Raw genomic sequence first — 10993 nt, 5'->3', positions numbered from 1 at the left:
TGTCTCAATCATGTTCGAGCTTTCAAGCCTCTAGATACCAATTTACTTTAAAAAGGCATACAAATTAACTTTGCTTTACTTGAAACGTTAGTTGTGAACCGATTTTATATTTCATATTGACGTAAGCTGTAATCTCAGAAAATTACATCTTGTATAAGCTGGTAGCATGTGTAGGTAATAGAAAAACATAGGTTCGTGTTGAAATAATCTCTGATATTGTCGGACCAATTCCGTGTTATCGAATTCGTTTGAGATTTATAAACATGGCTATTGACACTTGTATTGCAAAATATTTTAAATTGAAAAATATTGTTTTTCCAATATTTCACTTTTGTATTTTGAAATTGTGGGTGACTGGGATTGATATGGTTTTATGATTTATTGTGGTCAGAGTTTGAATTAAAATGGGATTAGGAAATGTAGTTCATTGTTTGCCAATGTTCAGAGTTATGATTTGAAATCCAATATTTATGATTTCTTACACAATTCAAATGTATTTTTACCAGAAACAATCACATTATTCATAACTGCCCTACGACAATCGGGTCCCGTTTACCATCTTGATTTATTTCTTTGAAACGGCTCTTTGAATATTGATGAAATGCGACTAATGTGTCAATCTGTATTGTACTGACGTTGCCAACTTGATGTGGTAAGACGAATTATGCTAAGCAGATTATCGAAACCGTTTAATGTTAACTCAATCTTTTACTTTGGATCGAAAAAACTGAATGATAATAATCGAAAAATATATTATCATGCAGTTTTAGAATATGTATCATTTTAATTGAATTCAAATAAGTATATTCTTTATCAAAGTAAGTTAATATTATTTATTTAAAGGTAAAAATATTGTAGTTTTAACTTTTATATGGACATGACTCAATAAAGTGTAAATCATATCGTAATAAACGGGAAATTTTTGAATTTATTGGACTTGATAAAGCAATTATTAATTGGGTTTATGAAAACTAAAACTAGTCCATGTGATGTGATGATTCCTGAATAAATTCGTTACTAGTAAATAATTATTTCGTATTTTAAAAAAAATATTTATGCAAACTTCGGTGAAAATAACTTTTCGCACTAAGAAAGTAAAGCTACCGAGCTTCTAATAAGCAAACTTGAAATAAATATTTTCCCCTTCTCCCTGTACAATACGGCTTACACTTCAAATTACTCAATAACATCTTCAAAATAACCAAGACAATACATTAAACAATATGAATAGACCACATGCATCGCAGTCCAAAGTAAAATTATAAGCAAGTGGGCGTAAAAAGCCTTCTAGTCGGGTTTCTTATTCCGTGGAACAAACGGCAATTGTTTAAAGAGAACATAATGACAAGTGGAGTTGTCAATTATGAGGGAATAGGTAGCGATCAGGAGCTATAAAAGTGCGGGTTCTCTTCGCCCATAAAAGTTTACCTACCCGACCGCGGGCTTTGTCTATTTCGTATACCAACATCGCTTTGCCAATTCGCTACGGAAACCCTCCGTTATTCCGATGGAATAGAGTCCAAAATGGCACTATCCAAAGGATTCTGTTTTGTGAACGAACGCCCGAGCAAACGTATGATTGAAAGGAATTTCTGAGTTAAGATGTTTCCTTTGACGTATACCGTGAGACCACAAATGAATTTCTACGATTTTGTTTCTGTATTTGTTTATTAAAAATGTAAAATCAAGCTCAAGTTGGTAATAAGTGAAAACAGTGTGGTGTTATGATTAAAGATCGATGAAGGCATCGATGTGTATGTAGTAAGAAAGCGGAACATTCCGAGGCAGTCTCACTAACGGAGCCATTCTACAAACCGTTTACTAAGCCGTAAATGCACAAATCAAAGTCAATGTCAACCTCAGGTGGGCCGTAAACACACAATCATAAAGTGACGTGAACACTCGTATAACTTTTTCAACAATTGTTTCCTTTTAATGGCCCATTATATGCGCGTTTTACGCAAAATTATGTCAAGTTACACCTCTGCCGTAACAGAGGCGCGATAAACCCATCTTTATGGTTAGGCGGCGATCGAAAGCGAACTAGTGGCGAGCGTTTATGAATGGAGCCTTTTTATTGCTCTCATATTTACATGGCGCTTGTAGTTTAGTAATTACTACTTACTAGCGCGATTTGGGGAAGGAACCAGTATTATTGCATGTATGTGACGTGGACGTGGTTTTACGATTCATAAAAGTGATATGTATCTACGAGCGATGCTAGTATGCATCGGCCGGGCGGCCGGTCGCAGTAGCCTCCTAGTTTTTTATCGTCTCATCAACCTGTAATGTGTTTATTGTAGCAATATTTGGTTTATTGCCACTACTCAAAGATCGGTTTATTGTCTTAACGCTCAGGTATCGTGTTTATTTATTAGTTATACATTTTTATTGGCGCTTTATTTTACGTAAACTTTAATTTATTGTCGGTTGTATAGCGCCGTTTTACATTGCCTATAAAAAGGTGCTTACGGTTCATTTTTAAACATTTGTAGCACGTGTTTCGTTCATTCATCAAATTTATGGTGGTCTGTGGGAAAATGTTTTGGTTTGGGCGTTCAGTAGCATTCTGAGGGAGTTCTAAGACATTCTGTTGTGTCGATGCACGCTGACCCAATGTTTGTTTCTCCAGCTATTGACGTTCTCGACATTTTACTTCTACGAAATGGATTTTAGGCAGACTTAAACATTTATTTACAAACTTACCTGTTGCTTAAGGATTACCTTACTTTTGACTTCTGTTGGTAACGTAGAACATATTATATGACGGGGAAAACGTGGAATCGACTCTAAGTTATAAATAGACCAATACAACGACAATTATCATATGATCGAAAACATAAAAAAATTAAATACACACTCAAAACCATACATAGATCCAGTGCATTTTTTACAAAATACATGAAGTTACCAAACGAACAAAACATACATCACACATTCATTATAACTTATACAAAAAGTGTACGAGTACAAAGTATCGTGCAGTCGTGCCAATCAGCTGTGTTCGATTAGAGGAAAGAATGCGGCATCAGACGCTGTGAGTGCTAGTGTGCTCGCTTCATATGAGACACCCCCACAACGGAGCGCGGTGCTGTCCCTGTGTGCGTGCCAGCCGCACACATGCTTGGCCCCGCTCGCTGTGTGCGCCCCGCGCAACGCCCTCTAGCGACCAGCGGACCGCAACCGCGGGTCAAGGTTGACAAACTCATAATAAATTATTTACAAATCAACTTATCAGTTTCAGCTTCTCGTACATTATTATAAACTTCAAACTTAAAAGTACAGTAAAAGACAGCTACAAACCCAACAGCTCACGTTTTAGTAGGTATATATCGAACTTATATTAGTATTTGTTTATAAATTCCGATAAATGTTTTGCTGAACTATGTTTGGTTCTAGTCTCGAGGCACCGATAAGTTTCAAAGATTACAAACAGCGATGCTGCGACCGGACGTCAAAAAACGTGAGCTCTGGGTTGGTGGCAAACGTAAATATACATGCATGAGTAATATGATGTTACTGACCGGGCAAGGAACCTGGAGGCGGGTAGGGTGCGCTGGACACCGATTCTGGCGCGTAGTTTCGTAGCCCATACGCGTCGTGGGAGAAGCTGGATGCCTCGGAGACTGCCGTCCTGCGCTCTTCGCCACCGACGTAGGGTAAGGGCTGGTCACCGCGTGGAGCTCCGTATGGGTAGTTCCAGCAAGGCTGTGAGAAGCCCTGGTGGCAGCCACCATCAGCGTACGGCTTGTACTCGCCGCTACTCGCTGGCCAGAAAGGCAACGTAGATTTACGTTCCCTCTCAACGGGTAGATTGTAGTAGGTAGGTCCAGCTGGATACTGGTGCTCAAAGGAGCCAGGTGCATCAGGCGGGTAGCCCCAGGGCTGTTGCGCGTGGCGGATAACACCTGGCTCTGGCTCGTAGCGCTTGGCCGGGATGTGCAGCGGGGGCTGCGGTGGGTTGGAGCCCACGGAGGCAGGCGAGGCGCTGGAGGCGGACGGCGGAGCAGCAGCTGGGGCGGCCGGCGGGCTGCCGCCGGGTGGCGACGCGTGCGGCTCCTCGTAGAGCGCGCCGCCGACCCCGTTCATCATGGTCCACCAGGCCGGCCCGGCGGAGTGGCCGGATGGGGGCGCTGGCGACGCGGCCGCCGCATCGCAGGGCGCGCCGAGGCCCCCGACATGGTTGTCAGGGTACAGGGTGGCGGCCGGGCAAGCCACGGGGGATCGGGAGAGTCACAGGCAGTTCACGCGCGTCGCGGGCACATCGCACCGCGCACACACGCGTCCCACACACAGGAGCAGCACATGAAAATCAAAACGCGATCCCGATTTAGCTAGCCGGCCGGACGGGACTCACCGCAACGTAAACTGTCCAAAAAACTATAACTTTCAGCTTGGATGAAAGTTTTAAAAACTATTTCGAGAGTGCATCGAACAGTCACTGATATGATAAGCTCTCGTAACCTCTAAAATATTTTAGTCCATTTAGAAGAAGTATGTAACAGTCTCTATTATTTTTACGGTAAAGTTTATTGTAAACAATTCACACATCAATTTTCTTAAGCAGAAAAAAAGTTTTTGTATTCGCAGGATAAAGTTTGTGAGTGACGCAACAGTTTTCTTATTTATTTGAGTGGACGTATTGGTAGGTTGTTGTCGCGAACGTATCGTGTTTGTGCGATCGGTGCGGCGGGGTATACGCGAGGCGCGCGTTCAGCAGCGCGGTCGAGCGCGGAGTGGCGGCGGCGTGTGCCAGTGTGACGGCGCACACACGCGCGCACGCCGCACCCGCCATCCGGCGGCGGGCAGCGGAACTAATCCACGTCTCCTCACAGAACGCTACGCGTAGCAAGCCCGTAGGCGGGCGGGCTGGCGAGGCGCCCAGTTTTATGCCCTCACGTTTTTTCCCGGATTTACAATATTGGAAGTATATTTTCTTCCTTGCAATTTGCTATAACTGAGAAAAAATACGCAAATGTATGAAACAATATTTTTACTAAAGTTTGGTTTCGTTTTTATGCTAACTTAATAAATTCTTTTTTTATTTGTTACTAAAAAATAAAACTTTGTTCCTAAAATTATATAAAACATTACTACCTACTACTTTACTACCTCAACAGTACAAGTTGATTGCGTGCGGCCAGTTGTATCGTAGTATCTCAAAGGGTTGTCAAGAGCCGAGGCGCGGGTGCGTAGTAAAGCGATTAATGGAGGCAAAATAGCCATAAACTGCCGTTTAACCAAACTGCAAGCATCACTCGACCATCGTCGACTTGCCACCAATAAAAAACGCGAGACTTTATGACGGCAACTCACTCACATTTTATTGTGAGTATAAACTTAATTTTATCGTCTGTTAATTTCACCACAAATAATGTTAGGCACCTACTAGATTAAATTATATAATTTTATTTTATTACTATTGTCAATGGCAAGGCCGCGGACTAATGCCTTATATTCAGCTAGTTCAGTGACTGTGAAAATAAGTGGTTTTATGAATACAGTATCTGTCTAGATAGATTAATGGTTGCTACTGGTATTTAGTAGTGGTTACCTGCAATCATTTCCACATAAAGTTAAGACAGAAACTTTATCTAAAACTTGATAAATTAATTAATTAAAAACTTGATTTTACTAATAGACTCAACAAGTTTTTCGTTCCCAATTGTTACTAGTATTGAACAAATAGGGTGTTCTATAAAAAAGGAACAGGAATTAATTGTCGTGAAACGTCTAAGGAGCATGTAGATGGTATAATTCGCCACACCCCCTAAGCCACCCCTTGAACAAAGCCGTAACAACCAATAAATTCAAGCAATATTTTACACATGTATAATGTTTACACAAGACACGGCAATAAAATATATCAGGCGAACAAAGCTAAAACATACATATATTGAAGTTATGTCGGCTCTTGTTCACTTACCGAACAACACGGCCCGCTAATACAACCGAATTGTCAAAATAATAAGGCAGTGGGCTGCGTTACTAGTGAAAGCGATTAGCGATTTTATGATAAAGTGCATAGAAATTAGGTACAAATTACTGAATACAGAAATTTCTTATACGTAGTTTGGTTTTATTTGATACTTATAGAATCCTTTTCAATTATTATAATAGTATTTTAATTTTAAGAATCATCTTTACTTTTAAAATACCTTGTTATTTTTAATAATGCAGGTGCAACTTTTATTAACATAAAAATGTTAATCTGCATTTTACTAATCAAATAACATAGCGATCAGTTTATCAGATCGAATTATTAAATGACTTAAATTAGTTTGTTGGTATCGCTTCTCGCTTTCTGTAGCACCAAAGGTTACCGTACCGCCAAACATTAATTTCCCACACTTAGCGTACGAGTAATTACAATAGGTACTGTACAATGAAAGCCAAAACGATAAATTCGCGACACTTTGTGGACGTGTCAACAAAACTAATAACAAGGATTATGTGTGCTTTGAAATGTAAAAATTTCAACACAAAAGAGATTTATAAGTGCAGAGGTGCACCTCTATGATCCCTGTTTGGTGTATTTACATTGTGTAATGTCAGTAATAACATGACACAATAGTCACCTTGAAAAGAATTCATATATCTCTATTTCTAGCGATGATTTATGTATGTACGTGTACCTGGTAAAACACCTCTAACCATACATTAGCATGTAGGCATTAGGTACAGTAAATACTCACCAAGTTATTCATACCCACATAACTCAACATGACGTATTAAAATATCCAACTGCGTAGATATTTAACTAGATTGTGTATGTGAGAACGCTCTGCATACCAGAGACGCTCATATTTACGCAAATAAAAGTAAAACCGGCATAACGTAGACAAACACAGATATGTTTTACAACATAGAGGAAGCTTTATGTAGGAAGAAACGAAAGTAACATTATCTTGGTGCAGTAGCAGGCGAGCACAAACAGTCGAGTCTCGCGTTGAATGACAGAAACAAACATAGGAACAAGTGTGCGCTTACGCCGAGCCCGTCTATAAATATTTACGTTAGGAAACTCTTCAGGCCAATGGTCGGCCATACATCGAGCACGTAAATAAAAGTACGCTTTCTTATCTCGGCACATGTGTGCGGGAGTTGCGCAAACTAGATTGGGGCTATGTATAAATAATGTTCGGAATTTGTAGGTTAGGCTCGCAACGTTTTTTACACCATGAACGTAGCAACAATGGTTATCGGAAACACGGTGGCAAACTCATTAATACAGCGACTGCATTCATTATAAACATAATTTATCGCTTTAAGCTCAGGTTTATAGAATCTAGCAATTACTATAAATCTTTGCCGGTAACTCGTAATCAAACTTAGCCTTAAATGTTTTATTCACAACAATTTTGTTTACTGATGAAATGACATTGGCAATACGAGGAAAATTAATTATCCGAGCGTCAGATAATTATTAACGTTTATTTATAAAACTGCGGGCTTTTATCAAGTGTTGCATAAATTCATCATCATTACCTATAGGCACACAGGTAACTTTAGTAATATTTTCTCAGTATAGATTTATTACGCCCACAAACCTAAATTCTATTAGCCGATATATTATATTACATCGATATTTATACCATGAACAAAATTTATACCTATAACACTATTGGATCCTGACATTCTTGATACGTTTATGTTGCGTTACTAATTTTCAGTATCGGCAACGTCGTATAGTACACAATATATTGAGGCAAGTCAACAAGAACAAGTCTGCATGATATCGGCTCAGATAACGGTTCGACTTCGCGTTCCCATCGCCAAGGCATAAAATAGATTGTAAAGAAGGCTTTAATGCTCGTCCCAATTGAAAAACTCGTCTGCTCTCGACTTTCTCTGAACGCAAACTGTAAATTGACGAGTAACCTGGAGCTGTACCGTTCAGCAAATTAAACATTAAATTTTGCCTTGTTAAAACTCTGACCGGTAAAAGGAATCTTGTTATGCTTTCGAATATTTTCTTCTTATATACATAACTATAATAAGTAAATTCATTCTAATTGAGTGGAAAATTGTAAAAGAACCATTTACCTACTTAAATACCAGTGACTGTTCGATTAACAAGTTAATTACATAATCAAATCAGATTGCTCTACTATGTAATTACAGTATCATAAAACTTAATTATTTTTACAAAGTTACAAAGGTTATCATTCAATTACTGTGCATTGTAATTGAATGTAAATCTTGATGTAAATGCGATTTTCTAAGTGACTTGAAGAATTAAACTTGTTACTTTAAACCAGTACTTATTAAGTAATGATACAAGATGTTCCATGAACTCTATAACATTGTTATATGTAGGAAAATTACTTGAAATACAACCTACTGGAGATTTTCAGTACAAGAAAAGTGTGTTCACCTAATATCTGATTCCTTATGTCAGTAAAAGTAGTAATAACTTAAGCTATGGACACAAGATCTAGTATGTTAAAGAACAATAATATCTTAGAATTTCGCCTAAGCTACATCTACTTTTATCTTTCAACTGTAACATAGTTCATAATTTCCAAAATGTGAACCAACCTTTATCAAATAGGTTTTGCATGGCTTTATTTTCCTTGTACCTAAGTATCGTAAAATGACGTCATAATAACATAAAGAAAATAGCGTAGCATGTAAATCAATCATTTTACAATCGCTATAAAAACGTTAGTTGAAAAATATGCATTGCTATTTTAATAGCTAGCGGAAAACATCTATTGATTTTTCTCAATCAGTTTTAGTATTGAAATTATTTCAGGTGCGATAGCTGTTTATATGTAAATTATTCAGTCATCTTACTCAAATCGGATTCATTCAGAATACTTCAATAAACTTTGTAGCCATAATAAATTGCATGTATTAAAATATACCTGTAACTAAAGAAGCTTTACTCAAGCCATGTGTTAATCCTAAGCTATAGTCCGTTAAATATCAACGATGCGCGGGGCATAATCCGCAAATATACACACCAATTTAAAAAATAAAAAATTCAAATACAATATTCACCTTGTCGTAAACTCGCTAGCGACGTTTGCGTAAAAGGACACGGTAACCTGCGAACAAAGTATAAAACATATAAAAGTTGTATATTATATATACCAACAGTATTATAAATTATACAAATTCATTGTATATAAGTACGTAACTACACACTAAACGGGGCTCCGGCGTATCCAATCAGTAAATTGTAAAACGTTTATTGGATAACACTATGCGGCGTTTGTTAATTAATTCGTTAATTACTTCGAGACCTACAACCAAAACCATTATTAATGACATATGTAGACATTTATGAGATTGTATAGTTTTATTGTTGCAAGCGTAACTGCTCTATGCCGTGAGAGGAGGCGGTATGTAACTGAAGAAGTCGTTATAGAAAGTTTTTTGTTTTCGAAAAAAACTTTTTTTACTTTGTTATTTCGTGAATGGGCGATATTTAGTCAGGCGGGGCGATTATTTGAAAATAAAATGGCCATATTTTATCGAATTTTGTATCAAAGGCGACGTTAATTCGACTTACGGCTTAAGTCTTTACCTATATGTATATACAAATGCAAGATCCGCATAAGAAAGATAAAACGGAGAGGATGTCAGTCATTTTCACGGTCACTACACACTGACGCTTGAGAAAATTTATATGCGACATAAGGGCCAATTACGTAGAAAGTTTGTATCAGGAGGTTTCATTACGACGTGTCTAATGAGCGCGCGTGGAACTGCGCATTAAATCATCGTCGCGCAGTGCACACCCGCTGCCGACATTACTCAGTTTATTTTTAAGGCAAGCGCTCCTCCACCCACAAACATCCCATTGACAACTTCCACGGTTACAATTTTATTTCCTAGCTCCATTCGAAGCCAGTGAATATAAATAAATCCTTTCTAAGTCATTCGATACGGCGGTAAGTCACGAAGTTTACATAAAATAGGTGATTTGCGCCGAATGCCACGGTTATTTTTTCTGATATTCGTTTGGGGGTGCTACCCTATGTTTATGAGCGAAAAAAATCATGTTTACAAGCCTTTTTTAGCCAACAATTACGTCGTATACGTGTGGGAGTCGTAAATGTTTTGTGTTACCTAACAATTAGGAAGACGATGACGAGTGATAGATAGCAGTTTTACAACGAAAGTACCTACCATACGTTTTTGGTTTTGTATATGGATGAATAGTACATAATACATTTCATAATTTCCAATACTTATTGGTTGATGCAACAAGTTATTTGATATCTAAATGTGTATTTACAGATAACTTTATAGATGTAATTAATTCCCGCAGCTGTTTGACATTCACTCGTATGAAATACATAAAATAACTACAAGAGATTAGTGGTAAGTCCGATACTAATTGGAAAACTTGAGACCCATCTGCGCCGAAACTTGTTTGATACTCATCTAAGTTTATACTCATTCCGTCCCTGACTAAACTTCGGCGCGCGTAATCCGGCCGAGGGTTTAGTTAACCAAGACTTTTTTTTACTTTTTTCATTAAGTACGAGTAAATAGAGCAGCAGAACTATGGCGGAGGGCACTCGACTTGACATTTACGACTCAATCCCGAAACATAGGCCGCCGGCTGGCCAAACGGGGTGTAATTTTCCCAACTTAGTTTGAGCTCGCTCTCCCCTCGCGTCGCCGTGCTACGCAGCAGGATGTATGGTGCCCGGATGTGAGTTTAGAGGTCTTTGTACACTGGTGGGTAGAGAATTTCAATAGTCAAAGTGTCAGGACGAGTTTGGGCGCGTATTACAAGCTGTCAGTTCACGTTATCTGTACCACAAGTATATGTTATCGGAATGTCTCTCCCACGGTTGGTTGGTCAGGCCCACGATACAGAACTGTTTATGCTGTGGCGTTTTATCATAAAACTGTCGTCGGCTACGATCTCAATAAGACCGACAAAACGTTTCCGATGATAGATACGTACAAGACTTATTTATGTCTTTATAATAGAAGGTACATAAAAATGCGAAAAGTTATAATTTTATTG

At 38.4% G+C, this 10993-nt stretch overlaps 2 protein-coding genes across 12 annotated transcripts in view; both read right to left on the bottom strand.

The window, feature by feature from the left end:
• The window catches only part of LOC126912804 (uncharacterized), a 381241-nt gene that overhangs the window by 152673 nt on the left and 217575 nt on the right, over positions 1-10993 (bottom strand). The gene's annotated exons all lie outside the window — the stretch shown is intronic.
• LOC118269589 (homeobox protein abdominal-B) overlaps positions 1-10993 on the bottom strand; it is a 111579-nt gene that overhangs the window by 14279 nt on the left and 86307 nt on the right. For 5 of the 11 annotated variants that reach the window (XM_050706815.1, XM_050706820.1, XM_035584763.2 and 2 more), the window contains one exon: positions 9007-9053. The exons of 4 other annotated variants lie outside the window; for them this stretch is intronic. In XM_050706815.1, coding sequence (XP_050562772.1) covers positions 9007-9053 — 47 coding nt within the window. Of the gene's footprint in view, positions 1-3524; positions 4134-9006; positions 9054-10993 lie in introns of all 11 variants that reach the window. 2 more of the 11 variants (XM_050706814.1, XM_050706822.1) reach the window with 1 other exon arrangement.

This window comes from Spodoptera frugiperda, chromosome 30 (genome assembly GCF_023101765.2).
Source record: "Spodoptera frugiperda isolate SF20-4 chromosome 30, AGI-APGP_CSIRO_Sfru_2.0, whole genome shotgun sequence".
NCBI classification, from domain to species: Eukaryota; Metazoa; Arthropoda; class Insecta; order Lepidoptera; family Noctuidae; genus Spodoptera; species Spodoptera frugiperda.
The sequence above is the reverse complement of the archived record's forward strand: the minus strand, read 5'-3'. Positions and strand labels throughout refer to the sequence as shown.